The 26,420-nt window shown below is 34.9% G+C and overlaps 2 protein-coding genes across 4 annotated transcripts; one reads left to right on the top strand and one right to left on the bottom strand.

The window, feature by feature from the left end:
• Positions 1-213: 213 nt before the first annotated feature.
• On the top strand, positions 214-4,189 carry LOC146923367 (sorting nexin 2B-like). 2 transcript variants are annotated; one of them, XM_085708551.1, is made up of 4 exons: positions 214-345; positions 520-783; positions 3,649-3,735; positions 3,931-4,189. In XM_085708551.1, the coding sequence occupies exons 1-4, from the start codon at positions 268-270 to the stop codon at positions 4,009-4,011; spliced, it is 510 nt and encodes a 169-aa protein (XP_085564677.1). In that variant the 5' UTR covers positions 214-267; the 3' UTR covers positions 4,012-4,189. The 2 variants fall into 2 exon arrangements, with proteins under 2 accessions (XP_085564677.1, XP_085564678.1); XM_085708552.1 differs by having other exon boundaries at positions 523-783.
• Positions 4,190-22,771: 18,582 nt separating this feature from the next.
• Positions 22,772-24,365, bottom strand: LOC146923368 (FBD-associated F-box protein At4g10400-like). 2 transcript variants are annotated; one of them, XM_085708554.1, is made up of 3 exons: positions 23,556-24,363; positions 23,286-23,456; positions 22,772-23,201 (listed from the first exon to the last, which is right to left on the bottom strand). In XM_085708554.1, the coding sequence occupies exons 1-3, from the start codon at positions 24,246-24,248 to the stop codon at positions 22,902-22,904; spliced, it is 1,164 nt and encodes a 387-aa protein (XP_085564680.1). In that variant the 5' UTR covers positions 24,249-24,363; the 3' UTR covers positions 22,772-22,901. The 2 variants fall into 2 exon arrangements, with proteins under 2 accessions (XP_085564680.1, XP_085564679.1); XM_085708553.1 differs by having other exon boundaries at positions 22,772-23,456; positions 23,556-24,365.
• Positions 24,366-26,420: the final 2,055 nt, after the last annotated feature.

The raw sequence follows: 26,420 nt of genomic DNA on the forward strand, positions 1-26,420 counted from the left end.
ATGATAGTACATCAAATAACGTAGTATAAAATAGGAGAAATTTTATTATGGTCACAAGACCAAACAAATATTGTTTGGTCACGCACATATAAACAAGTGTTTTTTTAATGATGAAAAGAAAATTGATAAAAAATAATTAAATATTTTGAAGATAATATCTTCATGTGAAAGGTATGGGAGAGACGATGGGTGAATTAGGGTTGGCGTTTAACAAAATTTGAGAATGAAGAAGCTGTTTCGGAATCTCAGAGGGTTCGAGCTACTGACATGAAAGGTGTAGCAACAGCTGCTGTGAAAGCTAGCAGATTATTTCGAGAATTAAATTCTCAGACCGTGAAGCATTTGGTATATAATTTTTCAATTATACATTTGTTCTTGTTGTTTTCTACTTAGAAAATTCTTTCAAATATATGTACCATAGCTTGGCATATTCTTACAAAGGCATTGCACTTTCCTTAATAATAACGGGCAATCCACTAAATAGGTTTAATTGTTGATGATTTTCCATTTTATGCATAGCAGGATACACTTCACGAATATCTTGGATTAATGTTGTCTGTTCATAGTGCATTCACTGATCGCACAAGTGCACTATTGACAGTACAAACTCTTCTATCAGAACTCTCTTCCTTGCAATCAAGAGCAGAAAAACTTGAAGCGGCTTCATCTAAAATATTTGGGGGTGACAAATCAAGGACTCGGAAGTTAGAGGAGCTACAGGATACCATAAGAGCCACTGAAGATGCCAAAAATGTTGCAATCAGAGAATATGAGCGGATCAAGGTAGAGGTTTAATTGTTTTTTATTTTGGTTTGGTTCTTAAGCTAGATACGTTTTCTTCATATAACATTACACTTCCTGAATAGTTTGCGATTTAAAATGGCATATGTTTCAATCTTCTAAAATTCAGTTGATAACGTTTCTTGTTCTTGAGATCCATCAAAGTTGTATTTTGTTTAATTTCATATTCTATATCTGTCAAACTATCATTGGTGTTCAACTGTTCATAACTTTATTTTCTCTAGCCAGCTTAGAATGTCCTATATTCCCATGATTGGTCATTTGTTATCCTTTACAAATAATGTTGCTATTAATAAAAAAATATTTTTCGATTGTTACGAAGTAGAGATACAACCCTTTGTATTTGTATTTTGTAGACAAAAGTGTTTGTGTAAGTTTGTAGATCGAACTCCTGCTATATGCATCTACATTGAAAAATGTTTAAGAGTGTTAAGATGTTAGAGTTGTTAGGGTATTATTAGTCTTATTGTTTGTGGGCTTGGACTTGTACTAGCAGTATTGTCACTTGACCTAATTTTTCATGTATATTTAAGTATTTGGTTTGGGTTAGAAGTTATAACATATCTCATCTATTTTAATGATATTTTTGGATTACTATTATTGACTGACCTTTTCTCTTTTCTTCCCTGACCCAAAACTTGAATTCTTAACTTGGTATCATTTACCAGGGTCTCCTTTCTCTTTTTTTGAGTTCATTACATTGATCACATTCTCTCGTCTGTTCCTAATTCCTATATTATTCTCTCCGCTATTCATGTATTATTCTCTCCTCTGTTGATTGCATGATAACTTAAAGTTTGGGAATCAGTTCAGAGGTCATGGCCACCTTTGAAGTGAAAGGTTGAAGACTACAGAAAACATTTCATCTGCTTGGGATGTGTGTGGAGTATTAGATTAGGTTCCTATAGTGGTATATTATTTTTTTGTTTGAAAACTCGGTGTCCGGCCCAAGGACCGACTAATCTGAGGAGTCCAATTCCACCGTCCACTTGCGGAGGTCCCATTTAAAGCATAGCTCTATATGGATTTAGCCCACTGAAATTGGCACCAGGGGGGATCAAACGCGAGACCTTGAGATGAGCACACTCCAAGGTCCCAAACCAAGACCTTTAGGCCAACCCTAATGGGTTCCTATGGTTTTATCTGTCTCATGTTTGCAGGTTTATACTTGTATCAGCAAGCTTCCGTATTGTATACTACAGTTATTAGGTTATTGGTCATTTTGTTAGTAAGCTTTGGCTTGTAGTAGTACTGTAAGTTGTAGCATTGATACGTGACCTAATTACTACTCACTAGTATAAATTGGAGTTTTAGGTTTTGGGATTTAATTCATTCAATGTGCTGAATTTATAGGGTCCAGACCTTTTGGTGTTGAGGGAGGACAAAATAAATTGATTTCTCTCCGTTATATAGTTCGTTCATCATCTTAAATTGATTTCCCTCCCTTTTTGGCCAAGGGCCTTCTCTCTCTCTCTCTCTCTCTCTCTCTCTCTGTCTTTTTTGTTTAGATGACTTTGTTCCAACTTGGGATTTGCTCTAGTTGATAACTGAATTACTATTATGCCTCTGCCTAGCTTGTTTGGACGCTGTTCTGTTATTTTTATTCTTAGATCTTCTCCTTACTGCATCTTTGCACGACCTGTTTGGATTTGAAATTTGAACAACGTTGCTACTTGAAGACTGTGGACTGTGGAGTAATTTTATATGGTCTATATTGTCAAGGATATGAAAATATGAAAACTTTGGTCATCTGTAAAGGACCTTACTCAGTGTTCTGGTTATTTGATTAGAGGTGGGTTGTATGATAACTTAAAGTCAAAGGCTCCATAAACCATTTCATCTACTCGTGACATGTGTGGATGAGATAGAACCCAAAGGTCTTTGGCTAGAAAGGCTGGTGTTATCTGCTCATGTTTGCTGGTTTATATTTGTAACAACTAAAGCTTACAGGGGAGGCTTGTATATTACAGTTATTAGGTTGTTAGGTACTTGAACTAATTACTAGTTAGTGGACCTTATTACTAGTTACTGGTATAAAAATGAGTTCTAGATTTAGGAACTTAATTCATTCAATGTATTGAAGTTATAGCGTTGAGACGTTTAGGTATAGAGGCAGGACAAAATAATAAATTTTTGGATAAGTTACATTGATATTAATGTAAATGAGATGGTGGATGTTATCTTAAAGATGTATCATATGTTCTGACATCATCTATGAATTATATTACGAGTCTCTTATAGTTAGCTGCTTTCCCCTCTTTTCCTGATTCTCTTGCATTAAAATTTAAAACTGAAATTCTTCACTCTAAGAATATGTTGCTCTATATATTTATTTGTAAAATCCCATTTGGTTAGTCGAAAATCTTCCATTAGGAAATCCTACTATTGTGAAACATTATCATAAGCTATATCAAATACTGTATTCAACAAACTGGCTATGTAATATGATTTCAGTGGGACCTAGTGTTCTGTCTGCTGCATCGCTTTGCTTTATATATTAATTTTATGTACAGAAGACTACATGCAAAATGAATATGCACTTCTTGTCTTCTGTTCGGTCAGGAACCTACTTTTAATGGATGATGTTTTATCTCTCTTTTTGTTTTACTTATTCATGAAAAAACATCTATTAGTTTAGTCTTTCATGCATTCTGGTTTGGGTCTTCCAGACTTCATCATCTTATAATTATTATGTTTTAAAATGTTATACCTGGCATTTCTGGTAGATGTTTGGTTATTAGATTTTTGTTTTTTCAATTTCTTTTTTGTGTTATATTTAATTGTTTTCCCCTTCTTGTCTATTTCCTCTGTTGCTTTGTTTAATGAATGATGATGATGCCAATGCAGGAAAACAATAGGAGTGAACTTGAAAGGCTTGATAGAGAGAGGCAGGCTGACTTCTTAAACATGTTGAAAGGATTTGTAGTTAATCAGGTATTATTTAATATTTGTTCATTTTATGTTCTTATTAAATGTTGTGTTCATCGCTGTATAAATGGGTCTAATCTTATGGAAACAGAAAGCTTTAATATTTCAGTCAATTTTTATTAATTTTTGGTTGTGCTGCTAGTTTGTTGATGTTATTTTATTCTATATTTCATTCATCATCTGATTAACTTAAGTTAATAGGTGGGGTATGCTGAGAAAATTGCTAATGTCTGGACTAAAGTTGTTGAAGACACAAGTGGATATGCAAAAGAAAGCACGTGAGCTCTAGTTGTTGATTTAAATTTTCATCCTTATTCATTGATGTGCCATTCTCAGAATGTCTGTATTCATGACAATAAATCAAAAGATGTGTTTGGCTGGTTCATAGGTTTTTTTTTTTACTCACTTGTAACTCAGAACATTTACACATCATTCGAAAGGTACTTGATGTTGTACATTACATGCTCTTTGTTTGATTCTTGCATCTTTCACAAGGTCTAATTTTTTGTTTATATTATTTTCACTTCTAATTGACTAAAGCAATTCATATCACGGAATTTTGTAAAATGTACTGCACATGACGAATGAATTTATTTATTTTTCTGGCAAAATATGAATGAATTTATATATAGGTCATCAAGTTCCAATCATCCATCAAATATTTAAATCTGTTTTTTTGTTTTGTTTATAGATATAATAAAATATAAGTAGACAATAATTGATTGTTCTCGTAAAAAATTGATTGTTCTAAAAAAAGTAGCCAACAATTGAATCTTAAGCTGGGAGAAGAGAATCCGCCACGTGTTCAACAAGTTTTATGACGGAGACTAGTGATTGTTAAACGGGGGTGAAGATTTCTTACCTATAATATGCTAACTTGAAATGAAAAAAAGTTTTAAGAATCCTAAAATAATTGGAGAGGTTTCATGAGTAGCTGCGATCTTATTTTGTATACATGGAGACTAGAAATTTATCAGGAGTTTGTACAAAATCTGGAGATAACCAAATTCTACGATGACATCAGGCAAGGGAAGATGATGTACATGTTATAACCATCATAACCACTAATTTCTTTGACTGCAGGAAAAGTTATAAATTTTATAAGGGTTATCCTCTTGTTGAAGGATTTTTCCCAGGTGTAAATTGGTTGTTATCCTCTTGTCCAAATTATCAATTCTGTTCTATTAGAATGATGAATTAGGATCCAGAAGTCCTAGCTCAACCGGCAAAATGCCGAAATTGTTAGGCCGGATGCCATGACAGGGTTCGAACCCCGGTACCTCCACTTGTGTGTGAGTTTATAATGGCTTTGCCATTTCGTCTATCTACCAAAAAAAAGAATTATGAATTAGGCTTCTCTAAAGAAATTTGGCTGGAATCTTAGTGAAAAAAGATGTAGATACAAGTATTGCGGACCATGTACAAGAGCAATTTTATTGTCCCCTCCATTAGGACAAGATTCTTCAAATGTTTGGCGCAGAGTGTGTAAACTTTGGAAGAAAGTTCAAACAAAACTTTAATTGAGAATGAAAAACAACACCTCAACCTTGTTAGGTCTGCAACAATTTAACCTAATATTTTCCCGCTCATTTGCTGTATTAGATTAACAGTAATTTTTTAACCTAACAAATTCCATATAAAAAAATGCATAGCACCAATTTCATTCGTATCCTCTTGCTTTTTTTTTGTACACTTATTTAATACTAAAAAAATGCATCGCAGCAATTTCATTCCTATCTTGATTATATCCTTATTCGTATGTCAATCCCTTTACAATAAACCTGTGCGGAGCACGAGTCAAATATCTAGTGTCCTTTAAACGAAGCTAATAATTATTATAGGTAAAAGATGATCTACTACCTTCAGGTAGTTGGAACTTTGATTTTTTATGTCATTGGTTGTCCCCCAACATTTATAATGAATTCATTGCAATTCCTTCTCCGTTTCCTTCTGAGGTTTACGATGAACTTGCATTTGTATGTTCTACGGATGATACTTTATATATAAAGTTAGCTTATATGAATCTTATTTAAGATCATGTAACTCCACCTTCAAAAGTTTTTAAACAAATTTGGCGTTGGCAGGGGTCAGAGAGGTCGTGGTTCCTCCTTTTACGTGTGGACAAGAATCTCTTTTGACAAATGAGATTCACCCAAAGATGTTTGATTTGTAGGTCTATGAGATTGGTGACGAGGGCTAGAGAACCAAGTTAAACACGTCACCTATCTCAACATGCTTTGTGTCCTACGTGCGGTGTGGAGGTTGAATCATTCTTCAATGCCATTTGAGATTGTATTTACCTTAAGAGTCTAGATTCTTTACTGAGTCAAAATTGAATGTGGGTTTAATGGAAAATAAGAGATTAGGTTTTGGTTGATTTAGGTGATCAGCGATGATTAGGTTTTCCTTGAATCTCATCTATCTTCTTTGTTGTAATTAACATTGGTTTCTATTAGTTATGACTTAAAATTGGTTTCTATTAGTTATGACTTAACCTTGATAAACGATAGTTCTGATATAACCCGTTGATGAATCAATGTGAAGTTTAGTGCTTGTGACTAGACAATTCAATAATTAAGTGAAACTCCCCCCCAAAAATGAAAGCTCTACAAGCTTAAGCAATTGATTATGCAGTGGTAGAGTTGGGACATTTTAAATGTCAAATACACTTGCTTAAATGACAATTCATTTTCACAAAGATTTTTTAAATAATTCTTCTTGAATAAAACACTAATTTATATTTAACAACCATTACCAAGAATCTTTCTTCAACACTTACATGGGACATGTAAGTTATATGTAATCCCCACACAAGACCATGTTATGGAACATTTTTGTTAACCGTCCCCTTAGGGATAGAATTTAGCTTAGTCGAGCTCAAGGAGCTCAACTTCTTGTTTTTTTTGAAGAGATCAAAATGGTATATATTAACAACGGCAATGATAATTTCTCAGAAGTACAAGATGTACTAGAGAACTCACCCCGAAAAAGAACTGTTTAACAAAGTAATTACATAAAAGGTCAGTCGATACCCAAACAAAGTAAAGGGTCCGACCACCATCTTTGGGAACCGTACACAAAATTGGTGTTTTTAGCTTTCAACCACCAAAACGAATGATATTTTGCCTTTTCTAGAAGCTGTATCAACAGTGTTTCTATGTTCATGAACAACCTGTTGTTACGTTCATTCAAAATCAACCAAACACAAAGTAGCCATATTAGTTGTAAAAATGGCCGACGCGCCTTCGAATGACCTGTAGAGTAAGTAAATTGATGGAAATGCTCACTAATATTTTGAGGGTATGCTCCAGACACGCCAATCCAAGACCTGATGTGCTGCTATAAAGACCTGAACACGTCGCAATGAAGAAACAAATGGTTGACGGTTTCTTCCATGCCGCAACCTGATACACACATGTTGGCTGTAGCATTAATAATAGCCTTTGAAGATTACTTCTAGTTGGTAACCTGTCCTTCAACAAACGCCAGGCAAGAATGGAAACCTTCAGCGGAACCTGGTTGTGCCAGATAAGATCTTCTCCTCCATCAACTGTGGGTAAGTCCGTAGCTGTCAATGTCTGATATGCGCCTCTCACTGAATATCCTTCGTAAGGATCTGGATCCCACTGCCACCTGTCAGAAACATTTGACTGCACAACAACATTATTAAGTAAAGCCCTAAACTCCCTTAACATGTCTTCCTCCCATGCCCACAACCTTCTCCTTCAACTCCACGCCTCTCCCTCTTCCTCCCAACCGAGCGTACACATGTCAGCAACCGTGCTAATCTTATTTGTCGCAAGGTCAAATAAGCGAGCAAATCTCCTACACAAAGGAACATCTCCCAACCATCTATCGAACCAAAAAAACGTGTTTGTTCCATCCCCTAAAACCTTCGACACCCTCCCAACAAACCATCCCCCATGAGCCTTTCCTACTCCATCCCTAATCTTTGCTACCTCCCTCCACCACGGTGACACACTCCGGCCCCCAACCTCCAACCTCCCTGCCTCCTCCCCATATCTCGCCGCCAATACCCTATACCAGAACCCCCCGCTCTATCCACCAACATTCTTCAACACCATTTTTCTAACAACGCTAAATTAAACTCCTTCAACTGCCTCACCCCCAACCTTCCATACTCCTTTTTTAAACAAATAGAGCTCCAAGCAATCCAGGAAATTTTCCTGTTATCCTCACTCCCTCCCCAAAAAAAATTAGTAAAAATAGATTCAATGAGAGAAATGATACCTGACGGAGCTTTGAAAAAGGAAAGAGCATAGATAGGAAGCGAGGTCAGGACAGATTTAAGAAGAACTAAACAGCCCCTGAAAGATAAGAAACGGCTTTGCCACCCCGTCAATCTAGATTTAATAATAGACACCACAGGTTCCCAAAAAACCAATCTGCGAGGGTCACCTCCAATTGACAAACCAGGATACAAGAACGGTATTTTGCCCACTTTACAGTTTAAAATAGACGCTGCCTCTGTCAACGATGTTTCCCCAATATTGATACCAACCAATAAACTCTTTTGGAAATTCACTTTAAGACCAAACATATCCGCAAACAAATTCAACACCGCCCTTAACGCTCGAACATTGGCCCAGCTCTTATCTCCAAGAAGCAATGTATCATCCGCGAATTGCAAATGAGACACCACGACCGAATTTGACAAACCAACTCCGTAGCCCATATACAAATTGTTTTCCACCACCGATTTCATCATAACATTCAGGCCTTCTGCTGCTAATAAAAATAGGAAAGGAGAAAGTGGATCTCCTTGGCGCAAACCCCTTTGTATAGGAAACTCATCAGTTGGACTTCCGTTTACTAAAATAGAAGCAGCTGCAGTACTGACACACTCCTTAATCCATTTCCTCCATAACACCAGAAACGCCATCTTTTGCATTACCGCGTCCAAATAGCCCCAATCCACCGAGTCATAAGCTTTTTCAAAATCAACTTTAAAAAGCATCAACTCTTTATTATTCTTTTTGGCCTCATCAACCACTTCATTTGCAATTAGGATGCCATCTAGAATCTGTCTACCTTTCATAAAAGTTGTCTGCGTCTCTGATACAACTCGACCAATAATCATTCTCAACCTATTAGCCAACAGTTTGGACAAAATTTTATACATACATCCCACCAATGCAATGGGTCGAAAATCCTGAACTCTCTGGGGACTATCGACCTTTGGTATCAAAGCTATAAAAGTAGAATTAATACCTCTTGTCAATTTGCCATTCTGATGGAAATCTGATATGAAGCGCATCACATCACCTTTAATGTCTTCCCAAGATTCTTTAATGAACCGGAAATTCACGCCATCTGGACCAGGGCTTTTATAACTATCACATTCCCACACCGCCGCTTTTACTTCAAACTCTGAGAACGGTTTTATTAGGCCGCTTCCTTCCACATGAGACAAGTTTCTGAACCTCAAATTTCCAACCCCTGGCCTTATGACATTCTGGGCCGCAAAATGATCTTTAAAATGATCAAAGACTGCATTTCAAATTGGCTGAACTCCTTCCACTAAAACTCCATTTACCATCAGTGAGACAATGGCATTTCTTCTCCGTCGACTAGAAATAATAGAATGAAAATACTTAGAATTAGCATCTCCATCCTTCAACCAAAGAATACGTGACTGTTGCCAACTAATACTTGTACTAACATGCGACAAAGATTGAATGTCGTGCGTTATACCCCTCATTTCCTCAATTTCATCCGCCAACAACCCACCCTCCTCCCCTTTCTCATCTAGCTCAGCGAGATGTATTTTTAAAGCATCAATCTAGCCTGGAATATTTTTAACATGGACCGAATGCCACTCCTTCAATGCGAACCTAATAAATTTTAGTTTTTCTCGAAGGACAAAATCACCCCACACATCAACTTGAAAGGATTGCCATTTTACTTTTACAAACTGCTTATAGCCCGGCATATCTTGCCAGCATTTCAGCATTCTAGATGGATGTGGTCCCCAATTTTCCTCATCCACAGACAACTGCAGTGGACAATGATCAGAGAGACCCCGAAGGAGAGCTATCTGAAAACAATTTGGCCATTGAATGCACCATTCTTCTGAAAGAAGGAAACGGTCTAACCGACTCATGAATGTACCTTCCCCCTTGTACCAAATGAACCGACGACCACATAACGACAAATCTATCAAACCATTTTCATCAATAAACAAACTGAAGTGTTGAGTCTCCTGCGATGCACTGTTACCTCTAACCGACCTTCTTTCCTCCATATTAGAGACATCATTGAAATCCCCACAAACACACACCTTTTCACCCCCTAATAATTGCAAACGAGCTGACAAAGAAACCCATAATTCCAGCTTTGCTCGAGGTTCACAAGGAGCGTAAATATTAAACAAAAGGAACTCCTCATTATTTCGAATAAATCTGCCATGTATTAATAGCACTTGTTCACGGCTAACAGAAGACCAAACCTCCACTTCCTTAGAATCCCACACAGTTAACAATCCCCGGAACGGACGATAAGAAAAAGAATTATTCGGATCACCCCACAACGAAGTACATAAAAAATCATCACACACTGCTAATTTTGTTTCTTGTAGACATAAAATAAAAGGTTTCTTTTCGTCCACCAACTTCCTCACTTCCTTCCGCTTCTCTAAACCACCGAGCCCCCGTACATTCCACGAAACCAATTTCATCACTCACACCCTCCACGCCCCCCCCCCCCACCACTCTATCTCTCCTAAACTCCCCCACCAATCACTTCTCCCCCATCCACCACAGGCGTCAACACAGGCCCTAACTCAACATTTTTCATTCGAGATAAAGCACTGAATTTGTTATGGCTGCTCCCTTTAAAAGATACACCAATACTTTTACCAATGTCTTGAACATCTGTCGCCTTTGTTTGATCGCTACCATTCAAAACAACCCAGTGCTTTCAATCATTGTTCACAGAAGCCGAAGATGATGATTCATTGAAAGAACTTTTATTAACCTCTTCCAATGACCGTCTCACTTTCTCCCTTAAACGTTTACGATTCCGTATATTTTGTTTCAAAACTTTCAAAATTTTGGAATTATGCAACACAGGTACCTTCATTACCTCTTGTCTGTCTTTACTTGGTAATCTTGCCACCTTTTTTAATGTGAGCACCGGATGACGAAGTACGCCACCCGCCTTTATTTTGGCAGCACTATTCTTTAATCTCCCACCATCTTCACTAGATTCCTTCAACACTTTCCGTAGACGCTTCTTTTTGGATGAAATGAGACCTATGTCTCCTTGTTGAATGCTTTGTATCCACTCCACACTCCATGGACCAGAATTGAAAGAGCCTTCAGTACTCTTCAAACACATTGAGGATTTACTTCTCTTTTTTTTTTTTCACCGCATGCACATCTGTAATGTGAACCGCTGCCAGAATTTGTTGTTTCCCCATATCCGGTTCCGTTTCCTTCCTAGCTGACACACAAGGATCAGAATTTGCTTTCCCATTGGCTGTTCCACTAGATACACAATGCTCCACAAAATTTTCCACCTCAATATTTGTTTGTGGGACACGCACATGACTGTCCATATATCTACTTGAAGGCACATAATTATCAAGTACCTTCTCTGTGTCCAAAGCCTCCCCAATTGATTTCACATTACCATCCAAAGCTTCGCTGTTCACTTCATCAGTTTGTTCTAAATCTTGAATAATTTTGTCTGCCAAAATATCAAAGTTATTATTAATATCGATATCTTCATGGATTTCGGCATGAACCTGAGAATCGGAAACAGACTTATCATCCTCGTCAAACAAACAAACATCATCACCCAAGTTAAATCCTCATTCTTCTACTAATTTTATCTCGACCATCGTATCATTGACAAGTAGTTGCTCCGACACATTCACCACATACAACGACGACGTGGAAATCAGCACTCTAGCATAGTCAAACCTTTCTCTGTTCAAAGAACAATTATCTGTTCGTAAATATCGACCATGTTAAAGAAGCTTTCGTTCCAAGCATGATGCGGTATGTCATATAAACGAATCCATGCTCCCCTTTGAAAAGGTAACACCGCTTTCTTCCAACAAACCAAATTAGAGAATATCAAATCAAAGAATTGTCTCGCTTCTTTCACAACTTTAAGCGTACCAGTACCAATCAGAGAGTGAATAAAAACCTTGTCAGCACCAAGCGGTATAATATCGACATCCTTGAAACCCGCATCAAATACCCTATCTGTATAAGTGGTATAGACTCCCCGTCAATCACTGTGCCAATCAATCCACGTGATGCCCAATTCAAATCCTCCTCGGTCGACCGATACTTCCTTACTAGCCTTGTTAATCCTGACTGATTATCAGTGCTTGCTTTCCTACCCATATTCCCCTTGTCCCGAACAGACACCTCCTTACCTTCCTCACCCTCACCACCCTTCTTCCTCTCTCCTCCCATCTGCACCAGCACCGAACCCACCTTCACCACTCCCTCATCTCCCTCTTTCGCCTCTCTCACCTTCTTAAACTCTACTCTCGACCCATCCTCACTCTTTTCTCCCTCTATCTCCTTCTTCCTCATCTTAACCGTCTCTCCTCCACCCTCACCCTTGCCACCTACTCCCTCGATCTTCTTCCCTCCTGACACCTTCCTATCAAACCTAGCAAGCACAGCATGAACACAGTATTGACCGAAACACACATTGTTTAATGCTTTCAGAAGTTTATCAACATCACGAACCTTAGCATAACGTACAAAGCCATAAACCTCACCATTCCTATTCCTAGTGTTTGCAACAAAAACATCTTCAAGGATTCCACAGACTTCAAAACCCTTTCGCAAGAAGAAATTTGAAGCCTGAGGAGGAAAATTAGTAATATAAAAAGTGACAAACCGTTTGAGATTCGAATCAGTAGCCGTGCCATCTCCATCAAGTTCCCCGTCGCGCCTATTCAAACGTGCAGCAGAAGCCTTTGCAATTGGCTTTATATTGCGTCTGTCCAACCTATAAAGGAGACGACGGTGATCACTGTGCCAACTAGCGCTAACAGCTCCTTCATCAAAACCGTCCTCTTCAAGTTCATAGTCGCCCCACAACATTGCCCTGCCGTCCGAGAACTCCAAAACTGTATCATAATCCCCATAGTAACGATCTTCATGTGGTGCAAACCTAACCCTAGATTGACGAAGCTTGAAGTCATCCCCATCCCGAAGCTGTTCTTCTCCCTGAAACCTGTTCTGTCCTTGATAATCCTATCGCCGCGCTTTCCTCCGTCGCGGTCTCACGTCAATCCATTGTCCCTCAATCCCACCCCTTTGTGGCACCCTGCCTGGACCCCTATCCCCCCCAAAGTTCCTCCCTTCCGTCGAAACATACCGGCACGGTGGTCCGTGGCGGAGCCATTGACCATCACGATTCTCTCGCTCACCCCCTCTCCTCATCGCTCAGAGCTTTTAGAGTATGTCTAATTAATAAGGAGCTCAACTTCTTCAAAAATATTTTAAATCAAAATTCAACTCGAGTTTAAAATTAATTTTTTAATATATCAATTTCTACTCGTTTAAAGTTCACAAGCAATTTGGTTTAGCTCGTCTACTTGAATAACATAATTAAAAAGTAATTTTTATTAAACAAGTAAACTTTTTTATTAAAATTGCAAATATTGAACTAAAATAAAATTTAGCACAAGCTTATATTGTTTGAAGGATACACCAATACAAAGCTCATATACTTGCATAAATATTTAGATAAATATAGAAAATAAAAAACATAGCAAACAACAAAAGAATAATACAAAAAAGAATGTTAAAATCAGTACATATAAGATGAAAAAAATTTAACCTTGATTTCACAATTAGAATTGAGAATATCCTTAAAAAACTCTTCCATTTCCAAACTCATATATACACATATTAATACACACGCATACTTATTCATGCATATAATCAAGTCAATTCATGAACCAAATGAGCCAAACTATATATAGTCCAACTCATTTATATAACAAACTTAGATTTCAACTTATTTAGTTCATGAAACAAGTTCAATTATGAGTTAATTGTCGAGTCGAGTTCTGAACTATAATCTTCGAGTGTCTTCTATAGAAACCGTAAGATCAAGACATTGGAAATCAATGAGAATTATAATAGTGGTAAACATCTAAATACCTAAACATCCAAATCATAGTTAAATGAAAACCCAACTGTTCATACAAAGAAAGACATGAATAAATTGAAGTTTGCATGTTGAAAATTATAGAAGAGAAAATTAATAATCCATTAACAAACTAATCAAATGTTTTTTAAATAGAACTAGTATTGACCAGTATTTGTTACCATTCTCATCTTATATGTGGCATTTATAGCCATTTTTTGTTCATTGATGAAGTTATACAAAAATCATAAGCTACATAGCAATCGAAATTTTTTATAAGTGCTATCTGAAAAATATAAAATGATGTAACAGCTCTAACAGAACATTAACATTTTCGGAAAACTACATTTTTCTAAGCATATTTTTTTAAAACACAACAAAAGGAAAACTTTCAAATTAGTTTAAGTTTAATTCAATGATTAAAGTCAGATCTAATGTTAACTACAAAAAAATATTGGATATCAAAGAGATCAGCTCGTCTTTAAGGAGAAAGAGATAAAACTTAAGAGAACAAAAAACCGAAGAGAGATTCGTTTTTCGCCTTTAATGATCTTAGCATCATCCTTTAGGAAGAAGTTAGAGATGAATTAGTATGTAAGTGAATATATAGTAGCTAATAAATATTTATTTCCTTGGAGTATCTACTAAATTTATTAGTATAATCTAAATGATTCAATAAGATAATATCGAATAATAGAATATACAGTGCATAATTTTTCTACTCCGATGGCAGTTCACCATCAAGTTATATCATAATAAAATCGTCACTAATGTTCATTTGTTCGAGGAGACAATCCTATGTCCTTCTAACTATAAAAATCTAATCGAAAGTTTACATTTCGGAGAAATCACTTGACATGAGTAGAATTCTTCTTCTAAAGCCCGACTTGGTAATGGAACAAATTAATCCGTAATGGAGATATCCATGACCCCCTAAATGTGGCGTATTTAGTAAAACATATTTTGAAAATTGAAGTTGATCTACAAAGGGCTGACAGATTAAAGTACATGATCTGGGGTGAGAAAAAATGTAATTAAGAACATGACTTGGGTCATTCCAGTTTGTGAACAAATCTTGGTTGCATTCAGCTTTCCACCGCAAAACATAAATCAAAGTAAGATTTATGAAACACATGGAAAGAAAATAATCTAGAATATATTTTTCCACCAACAAAAGAAACCTTTTCAATTGTGAGAACTTGAAGGTTGGGGTAATTATGGAGTAGTTCAACTACACTGTCCAAGTGAGGAAATGTATTAAAGTCTAATTGAAGGTCAATTATATTTTGAAATACAAGAAATTGAGATCTAAAATAAGATTTGGTTTTACAGTTCGAATTTGCTAATTTTTATATCAAATGCACTGATTAACGTTTGTATCTAAACCTTTGATAATAAATTTGGTTGAACCTTTTTTCGTATGGTTACTACCAACAACCAAATATTAGTATCAGATACCCCCTTAGAGATGTGCATAAAAATATATGAACTATAAAGTTTATCCCTTACTCTGCATATGAGCTTGCAATGAAAATCTATATCTTCCCCCATTTCTTGATGGTCTAAGCTTTTCACCCATTATTATATGTGTTAATCTTATACCAAAACCAAAGGTTGCACTGCTATCGCTATATAGAGAGAATTCCTATAATGTTGGACATATGTGGTTTTAATGAAGGAATTGCTCGCAATATCTCTGGTGAGGGAGTTGTTGGCTCTGTACGTTACCATTTTGATAGGATGGTATTATGTTGCAATATTTCTTTTGCTATGTACTTTTGTTGAATATGTTTTTGTCCAAGTTCCGAAATGTTGTTTTCCTCTTTTAATCATTTTGAAGCTCTTGGATGTGGCATTTATATTTTTCTACTTTGATATTAATTAAGTTATTCTTTTCATTTTACTGTGTTAAATTGTGCAGGAAGAAAATACATCTCTCAGAGATAATGACTCTGCTATGTGATATTGACATGCACGAAGAGCCTGCAGGATTGAATCCATGGTTATTCGAGATGAATATTTGAAATCTATGTGTAATTGTGTTCCAAAAACTGCATGAAGAGCCCGCATGTTCAAACAATTACACAGGCAGGCTCCACGTGCAGTTTTTGGAACAAAATTACACATTGATTCCAAATCTTCATCTCGTGTAACCTTATATTCAATCGTGCAGGCACTTTGTGTATATCTATAATCACATGAGAAGACATTTTCTCTGAGAGTTTTGTTTTCTTTCTGAACAATTTAACACAATCAAATGAACATAATACCTTCATTAATATCAAAGTATAAAAATATAAATGCACATCCAAGAGCTTCAAATTGATTGAAAGAGGAAAACGACATTTTGGAACTTGGCCAAAAACAGATTCATCAATTTTACAGAGGGAAAGAGATATTGCAAGATAATACCATCGTATAAGAACAGAAAGGTATACAACCAACAATCCACCAGAGATATTGCAAGCGATCCCTTGATTAAAACAACATAAGTATAACAAGATCGGAATGCTCACTATTATAGCTATAGCAGTGAGAGCCTTTGGTCTTTGGTATAAAATTACCACATATTAAAAATGGTTGAAAGCTTAGACCACCAAGAAATGGAGGAAAGTACAGATTTTAATTGCCATGTCAAATCCAAAGAAAGAGAAAAATTTCATAGTTCATAGATTTTCAACTGAAGTTTAAATTTGAATAAAATTTTAAGTTGAAATTCATATATTTGCACATACATATAAGGGGGATATGTGATACAAATATTTGACAGGTGGTAGTAACCATACAAAAAAAATAAAGTGCAACCAAAATTTATGATAAAAAAGGTTTAAATACCAACATTAATTATTGCATTTGATATAAAAAATGGCAGCAAATTGGAATTGTAAAACCAAAACCTTTTTGAGATATGAGTTCATATTCAATCTCTAATCTCTAATAATTGTCTGACATAAGGAAATAACCTGAGTTCGATTTATTAGTGCAATAATTTTTTGTAAGACTATATTTACTTCATAGCCAAACCCCATGTAATAAAGGTTTTGATGAGTGGGTGGCAGAATGTGACTATGTCGACAAAACGACGAAAGCGAAGGAAGGCGTCTCCGTTGTCAACAGATTCGTTGTCAAAGTTGAGATAAGTTAGTGATCTGTAGAGTTAGGCCCATCTTATGGACAAAATAGTTGTGGAGATGGCAAGTTTTATTGGGAGAAAAGAGAGTAAATGAAACATGATCTCATCCGGAATGGTGCTAATATAATCAGAATTCTCCATTGTACTGTAAAACTTAGTGATGTGGTTGTTTGTACAAGAATTTGATTTTGTTTTGGTGAGAGTGAGACTGCAACATAGGGTATATATATTGTGTTTACGACAAAGTTGTTTCTAACAATCCAGCGGCTATTAAGCGGTATTGTGCTAAACCCTAACTTCTAGAGTATATCTTTGTTTTTTCTTCTAAATGACGTGTAGAGCTTATCTATTTAGGTATTGGAAAATGCAGAAAGTAAATGGAGCTAATTAGGAAATCTTATCACCAAAAAGAAAAAGCTTATTTGGAAATTCAAAAATAATTAATAGCAGTCAATATGATTTCTTATACGGGAAAAGTATACTATATTTACATTTTTTTATCAGAAAAATAAAACCTACATTTTTTTTATTACGTGTAGAGTTTATCTTTTTTTGTTTTTTTTTTGGCAAAAATAAACGATATTCATTCTTTCAAATTGATAGAGTACATCTATACAATACAAATCCAATTTCGCTAAAAACAGAAAGGGTGAATTTGTGCACAAACTCACAACATCCATGTTAATAGCATAAAACGGCAAAGTACCTATGCCAACAAATATGACTAATATGATTATATTCATGTCTCCGGATCTGCAACGTTGACGGTGCCAATGTCATTGTCATTGATCGGATTTGCACTTGCTCAAAGCTAATCTTTCAACCTGAATCAAATAAACACCGCACTAAGACGGGAAATCAAAAACACACCGCACAAAGACGGGAAATCAAAACAAACAGAGTCGTTCAGAGACGACGAAATCACGAAAACAAACTAAAGAAAACAGAAAATATGTGAAATCACTTATTCAATCAGGATAGAAGGAAAAACAATTCGGAGGGGTGATTTTTGGGTCAAAATTGACCCTTAATCACCCCTCTAAAAATAAGAAGAAGAAGAAAGGGATGACGGCTAGGGTTTGAGAAGGAGAGAAGAGAGAGGAAGAAAAGTGTGTCCATGAATTCGTTGACACGTGTAGAGTTTATCTATTAAGTTGTATTAGGAAATTAAAAACAAATGGTGCTAATTTGAAAATTCAGATATAACAAATTAAAAGAGCAAGTGGATCTCTTTGTTTTAAACCTCTCCAAATACAAATTTCTTTTGTTTGGCTCCTATTAAAAAGAATCAATATGCTACTGTCAAACATCCAAACTTTTCACTTGGCACAAAAATGATATCTCCTAAGCATATACTCTAGAAAGCTCCAATCAATGGAATCATAGGTCTTCTCAAAATTCACCTTTAACACCAAGATAGACGACCTTTTTTTCTTACCCAAATCCACAATATGATTCACCACCAACATCCCAACAACTAGGTTACAACCTTTTAAAAAAAATCGATTAAGATGAAGAGATAAGAGAATTCATCACGCCGGATAACCTTGTCACCAACACCTTAGCCAATAATTAATAAAGAAACCCTAATAGGAAAATTTGTCTAAAATTCTTTAACTCAAAAGGTGTGTCCACAGAGTATGAAAACAAACCATTTGGCACACACTTATTATCATGAAAATGATCAAACATAATCTTAACTTCCTCTTTTCGAAAGATACCAAAATTCCTTCACATGTACAACATCAAAATTTAAACCGTTCGGCCCTAGACTTTTTTCCCATCACAATCCTTCACCTCCCTCACATCCAAGTCTGTAATTTCTTTAACCTACCTCTTCATTTTCAACTCCCAACACCATATTCCTCTCTACTATAACCTTTTAATCAAGTCTTTTTTTCACACCTTTTGTTTGAATACAAACCCCACCCACCCTTCCTCCACTACTTTCTTTATATCATTGTTATCAAGAAAAAAATTAGAAATTCTAAGAGGTTTTGGACCCCCAATCTATCTTTGTGGCTTTAAGAATAAAAGGACAAAGATCCGACACATCTCTATGTAATGCCCACAGAGAAAAAGTCCCACAATTTTCTGACCAATCCTCCAAAACAAGCACCATATCAATACGGCTCAAAGAGACACCATTATAATTATACCTTGCAAATCTTCAAATCAAAAGTGCTACACCTTCCAAATCACATTTTGTATATCCCTTGAAAAGTAAAATTCACATTCCTATTACATAATTCCATTTGGAAAAAATACCTCCACTATTACCAACTGAAGCGCGATATAAATCATTTGTAAGCATCTCTATTTTTGTCTCTTGCAACACCAAGAAATCCACTTTGTGATGATGACAAACTCTTTAATCTTTCTCCTTATGCCCCAATCTCCCATACATAAAATAATGAAGGTTGTAACAATCATTGATCACGATTGTTGGCTTCGTCAAAACCTTGTTACTAACATCTTTGTCTTCCATAACTACCAATGATTCCTCATCACACATTTCAATTGACAAGCCCACACTTTTTTGAACTCCAAACACTTTGTTTTCCCGCTTATATTTTTATTGATTTGGGACTCTGATATTTCTTATACATCCACCAACATTAATACTCTTTACCGGGAGGATGGTGATTCCAAACTGAAAGTTGGTAGAACCACCACCAATGAAATACCCTTTAATGTCTCCTCTTCATTATCTCCCACAACTTCTTCTTCTTCACCATCCACTACAATTTCTTGCCCCTATCTCTTCCTCCTTTACCCTACTTCTCTCTCTACTCTAATATCCTTCATCGGTTGATATGATGGAAAGATGTTATATAGGGTTTATAGTTATCTTTTATAGCCAATTTAGTGTTAAAGTATGTAGTTTAATGTCATTTTAGTGAGGAATTCAGAAGAAAGTCAAGAAAAGACAAGAACATGAAAGGATACTTGAGGCATTTAAAATGGAGCATAAAGCGTGACCATCTTTGTCATTACTCGTTAAACTTGCTATGAGCTTAGCGTCACAAGTTCAGAGAGAAAATTAAAGGTTCAACGTCGCATTTGCCCGCATTACATGTAATTGCAAGGCTGCGTTTGAGTAGTTGAAGAAATTGCCAGGATTGGTCTTTCACTAAATTGTGTCGTGAGCCACCAAGGCTAGATCGTGAATATCAATACGAAAAACACTGAAATCAGTCTCGTCAAGCCTCGCCTCACGAGATTTCTTCTTGCATTACGGGTTAACTTTCCCTAAATACTTGGGAAATGGGCGCCTATATATACTTGACCCCTAGGTCAATAATAAGAGATTTTTGACGAGCTAACTCAATGAAGGTGCGATTTTTGGTGGTTTCTAAGCGATAAGAGTACGTATGGAGTGGAGGAATCATCCACTGATGATTTTTGCCTATGAATATCGAATTATTGTAGGTTTAAATATATGAAATTTTCTTGATTGCATTTGTTATTTTTATTCCATTATACTTCTATTTAATACTTCTCCTGGGTTTTTGAATGTTTATAATTTATTCGAATCCAAGGACTAATTGCCTTAGCCTTGATAGTAAAACTATTATAAATTGTTCAGTTATTTCTTAGCATAAACATATTCTAAGGATAACGGTGTACTTATTTTGATGTACTTAAACTTACAATGGTTATGTATTCACCCCAGACATTAGTGAATAACAACCATTGTTAATTTGTGGGTTTAGACTTGTACTAGTAGTATTGTAACTTGACCTATTTGGTATGGGTTAGAAGTTATAACATATCTCATCTATTAATGATATTTTTTAGTTTACTATTATTCATTGATTTTTTCTCTTTTATTCCCTTACCCAAAACGTGAATTCTTAACTTGGTATCATTTGCTAGGGTCTCTTTTCTCTTTGTTGAGTACAATACCCTGATCACATTCTCTCATCTGTTCCTAATTCCTACATTTTTCTCTCCTCTATTCATGTATTATTCTCCCCTCTTTTGGTGAATCTTTTCTACTGCTAATGGAAATGCATGAGTCAATTTACATCTAGGACGGCATACTTTTTTTGGTGAAATGTAACTTGTGAAACTTCAGATAGTGTTTCTATTTTGGTTGATATTTTCCATCAAACATCCATTTTCAATTGCCTTTTTCCTTTTGTTATTTCTTACGTTTTCATATTTGTCATGTTCCTTCTTTTGGTGTTTCTAGTTTAGTTGTAGTTTTTTTGATGGGTGGGTAAATCTCCAACATTTCCAAGTGTGTTTTTGGGAAATTTTCTTCATTTTATTCTCTTGTGTTCTTTATTTGGGTTGCCTCGTTCTTCACCATCTTAAACTGATTTCCCTCTCTTTTTTGCCAAGTTGCTTCTCCTTTTTTTGCAATACGTTGTTTCAGCTTGAGATTTGCTTGATACATTTGTTTGTTGTTCTTTTTTTTGTTAGATCTTCTCCAACGTTTCATATTTACACATCCTATTTGGCGTTAAGGTTTGAACAATGATTTGGTTGGAGATGGGTTGCATGATAACTAAGGGTTTAAGAATGAGTTAAGAGGTCATGGCCACATTTGAAAGGTCAAAATATTAAATTTTCGGATATATTACATTGATATTAATGTGAATGATATCGTGGATGTTATCTCAAAAGACAAAGCACTAATCCTTATACCATATTTGAGTCGTAATCTTAATTAAATAAGGAAATCATGATATACACAAAAATAGCGAAACTAATCCTTGGAGTCTTCACTACAAGAAAAAAACAAGATTTGCTACCAAAAACTTGCTATAAACTGTATTGGTAGTTAATATTAACTCTCATAACAATACAAATTCTCACTATTTCTACCTCTCAAAAAAAAAAAAAAATTCTCACTATTTCTAAAGTTTTGATGATAAAATGAAAGAGTAAGGAAATTTTAAATGTGAAATTCACGTACACAAATTTGAAGTAATTTTCACAGAGTGTGGAAATCTATATTTAAGATGAACCTATATTTAACCACCTTTACCAAGAATAAAAGATGAATATATATATTTAAGCACCTATACCAAGAGTATTTCTTCATCATTCACACAAGAAACCACTAGAACACGACATTGGAAATCAATGTGAATTTATAATACTAGTAAACAACTAAATCACTACACATGCAAAGCACGGTTTGAGGAAAATCCAATACATACAAGAAAATCAATAAACCATAAAAAAAAAAAACTATTCAAAATGTTTATTAAATAGAACTAGTATCGATCAATACTTGTTAGCATCAACCTCTAATTACAACGTGATATTTAGCACTTCAACTCTTATGACAGCCATTTTTTGTTCATTGATGTGGTTATACAAAAAACATAAGCCACATAGAAACCGAAATTTGTGATAAGTTAATGTAGCAGCTTCAAGACTCTAACTAATCCCTACCGAAAATTTGTTCCTAGGTCTGTCTTTGTCTCTAACATAACAAAATGATTTTCAACAAGCAATATTTTTTTATGCATATTTCTGTATCAAACAAATAAAGGAAACTTTCGAATTAGTTCAAGTTTGAGTCAATGACTAAAGTCATATCTTATATTAACTACAAAAGAATATTGGATATCAAGCAGATCAAGGTTGCCTTTAAAGAGAAAGAGGTAGCATTGAAGAGAACATAAAACCGAAGAGAGATTCATGTTTCACCTTTAATGATCTCAACTTCATCTTTTAGAAACAAGTTAATGATAAATTAGTATGTAAATGAAGATATATTGAAGATATTAGATAGTTATTAGATTAGAGTATCTACAAAATTTATTAGTATAATCTAAACAATTCAATTAGATTATATCCAATAATAAAATATACAATATAAAATGTATTATTCTTCCACCTCAATTATAGTTCACCATTGAATATCAAATGACTAGCGAAAAGTAATTGAGCGTTTACATTTGGGAGAAATCATTGGACACGAATTTAATTCTTCTTCTAAAGCATCTTGAATTGGCATTGGACGACACATTTTGTATTTTCTAAAAATAAAATCTACAATGAAGATCTCAAGGACCTCTAAATGTCGTGCATTCTGTAAAATATATGTTGCAAATCGAAGTTCATCTACAATGCCTTGGAAGATTAAAGTACATGATCTGAGGTGAGAAGAAATGCACTTAGGAACATCATTTAGGTAGTTCCAATCTTGCTTGCCTGTCCTGTTTATCCACTGCAAAACATATGCCAAAATAAGATTTACGAAACAAAAGCAAAGTAAATAAGCTAAAAAAAGCATTCCACAAACACAAGTAACCTGTTCAATCGTAATATTTTGAAGCTTTGGGCAATTCTGAATCACTTCCACTACATTATCCCAGTGATAAAATTCATACAAGTATAATTCAAGCTGGACTAAGTTTTGAAATAAAAGTAAGTTTCTGCAATAGGAATAATTGATATCTGTGTCATAAAGCTTGCAAGACACCTACAAAAACAAGTCACAACATAAGAATGAAATTGAATGTCAACATCAAGTAACATTAAGAATTTCAAAGCAATCACAACGATTACATCAGTAGATTACCTTGATTGTTAAAGTCTTGACATTAGAAATTGCTCTAAAGGGAACATCAATGTGAAATCCATGTATTTCGGCTTTGATCAACTTGGATAGGATTTTAAACTCTGTAACACCTTGATCTTCTTCATTGTAATAAATGTTAGGAATCAGATCTTCCAAATTGGGACATCCATAAACAAGTTTGTTGAAGTTCTTCTTATTTTTGAAATGAACATCATACAAACGAAGGGTCTTAAGCGAGGGAAGATTGACAGAGATATTACCAGGGAATTCAAGATACACCAATTCGAGAATAACAAGTGTTGAAAATCTGAAAATACCTAGCCCCAAGGGAATCAGGTGAATTGGACTACAAATCTCAATATGCTCCACAGGATGCTGATTTGCCCTTTCGATCCAACGTTCAACATTGTAATCCTCCCAATGGTCTGAACTGCATCGCAATTTAAACGTTTTGATGAGTGGGTGGGAGAGTAAAACTTTGTCAATGGAACGGTGAAAACGAAGGAAAGAATTTGCGTCAGCAACGGCTTCATCGTCTAAGTCGAGAGATGTGAGTGATCGATAGAGTGGGCGCCACCTTTTGGAGAGAACAGCTGTGGAGAAGGCAAGTTTGGTGGGGAGAAGAGAAAGAATATGAGATAAGATCTCATCAGGTAAGCTACTTATAATATCAATGGGTGCTGAATTCTCCATTGTTTTGTAAAGCTTATTGCTTGTTGATTTTGTTTCGGAGAGATTGAGACTGCAATCTGGGGTATATATTGTGTTTGCGGCAAAGTTGTTTTGGACAATCCAGCGGCTAATAAGTGGTATTGTGTTTGTGGTTAAACCCTAAATTTTAGTGTCTAGTCTTTTTTTTTTCTTCATTATTTCTAAATGACGTGTAGATCTTATCTCTTGAGAGGTATTAGGAAATTAAAAAAAAAACGTGAATAGAACTAATTAAGAAATTCAATTATAGCATTCAATATGATATTGTTTTAGTGGTGCAGTCATTATGATATGATTATTTAAAAAAAAATCATTATGATATGATATATGGGAAAAGTATTCTATATCTTTATTATTACTTTTTAAGACGTGCAGAGTCTATCGTTTTGTTGGTTGACGACATATATGTTTTGAGTAAATAGGCAATTACCTTCTGAAATTGTAAGTTTCTTCAATTACCTCTTGACGTTAACAAAACTTCAATTACCCTATGAAATTACACAACGTTAATCAATTTACCCCATCCGTCAAATTCTTCTGTTAATCAACATCACGTTTTGCAAATACCCCATGAAGTTTTGCACTTATGTGCAAAATGTCCCCCGAACTTGAAAATTTATAAAAAAAATTATTATTCTTGACTCAAAAGATATTAAAGGCAAACAATTAACATAGTGATTGATATCCTTATAAAAAATGTATAATTATAATATTTTTCAGCTTAGCTACATATTTAAATTGATATGTTTTGTTTTATAAATAGATTAGATGACATTTTTTTAACCAATGATTAGATGACATTGTTTCTAATGGTTTTAGTCTGCAATAATTATCTGATTATGAAAATTATATCAAGTGACAGTATACATTATTATCATCAGCAATATAATTCATTACCATGTTGTATCATCCACTATTTTGAAATCATAGAGGATATGAAAGAATTAAATGAATAGTAAATAAATACACCTCTTAAATTAAGCAATAGTCTCCTAGATCTTGCTTTAGCTTTGGATTGGAATTGGAGATGCATTAGTTTGTCAATAATATTAGAAACTCATTTCACATATTGTTGGGTTTTGGGAGTTTTCTTGTGTCTCATTGTTGTTTTTTATGGATAGCTAAACAATTTATGTAAAGCTACTTGTTAATTGTTTGCCTTTAATATCTTTTGAGTCAAGTATAAGAAAAAAATATACAAATTTTCAATTTTGGGGGGCATTTTGCACATAAGTGCAAAAGTTCAGTGGATATTTGCAAAATGTGATGTTGACTAACAAAATAATTTGATGGAGGGGTAAATTGATTAACGTTGTGCAATTTCGGGGGGTAATTGAAGTTTTGTTAACGTCAGGGGGATAATTGACGAAACTTACAATTTCAAGGGGGTAATTTAGCATATTTACTCTATATGTTTTTGAGGGAGACAAACATAGTTTATTTCATCTGTAATGAAATTACAGATATATATGATGGTACATCAGTTGGGTAACATAAGCCTATATCTAAGTTGGAGGTATTAAAATGATGCATGTGGAGTTATCGGCAATGTGGTTTCCATTATGAAAAAATAAATTCCATTTAAAAAAATGATAGTACATCAAATAACGTAGTATAAAATAGGAGAAATTTTATTATGGTCACAAGACCAAACAAATATTGTTTGGTCACACACATATAAACAAGTGTTTTTTTAATGATGAAAAGAAAATTGATAAAAAATAATTAAATATTTTGAAGATAATATCATCATGTGAGTGTGTCCAAAGACTATTTATTTAGTCTTGTGACCATGGAAGAATAGCTCATAAAATAGATCTATCTTTGCTAATGGGTAAGTGATCACATTAGCTTACCATTGGTTAAACTCGACCTGTAGTTTTTCGTTCTTTTTCGACTGTTTTTTCATCTTCAAATGTCTTGAGAGTTGGGATAAATTCTCTCAACTTGTATTATCTTCAAAAACCTTCTAAGTACCACTAATTTTCATCCTTTAAATCCCTAATTCTCCATGCATTGTCTTGCTTGGCCGAAATACATGCTTCAAATCCCTAATACTCTGAGTTCCCGTACACCTCTGTTCCAACCTTTGATTACATTTTCATGCGATTACCAGTTTTCTTTAATACCCTATATATATATATATATACACAC

The sequence above is a fragment of the Medicago sativa genome, chromosome 5 (genome assembly GCF_051527215.1).
Source record: "Medicago sativa cultivar Bolivia chromosome 5, Bolivia_mono, whole genome shotgun sequence".
NCBI lineage: Eukaryota > Viridiplantae > Streptophyta > Magnoliopsida > Fabales > Fabaceae > Medicago > Medicago sativa.

Excerpts from the sequence above, each read along its gene's own strand:
- LOC146923368 (XM_085708553.1), bottom strand. The coding sequence starts at position 24,248 with ATGGAGAATTCAGCACCCATTGATATTATAAGTAGCTTACCTGATGAG. Across the intron at positions 23,457-23,555 it reads TCAAGACTTTAACAATCAAG|GTGTCTTGCAAGCTTTATGA; the intron begins GTAATCTACTGA and ends TTGTTTTTGTAG.
- LOC146923367 (XM_085708551.1), top strand. The coding sequence starts at position 268 with ATGAAAGGTGTAGCAACAGCTGCTGTGAAAGCTAGCAGATTATTTCGA. Across the intron at positions 346-519 it reads CTCAGACCGTGAAGCATTTG|CAGGATACACTTCACGAATA; the intron begins GTATATAATTTT and ends TTTTATGCATAG. Across the intron at positions 3,736-3,930 it reads AAGGATTTGTAGTTAATCAG|GTGGGGTATGCTGAGAAAAT; the intron begins GTATTATTTAAT and ends TTAAGTTAATAG.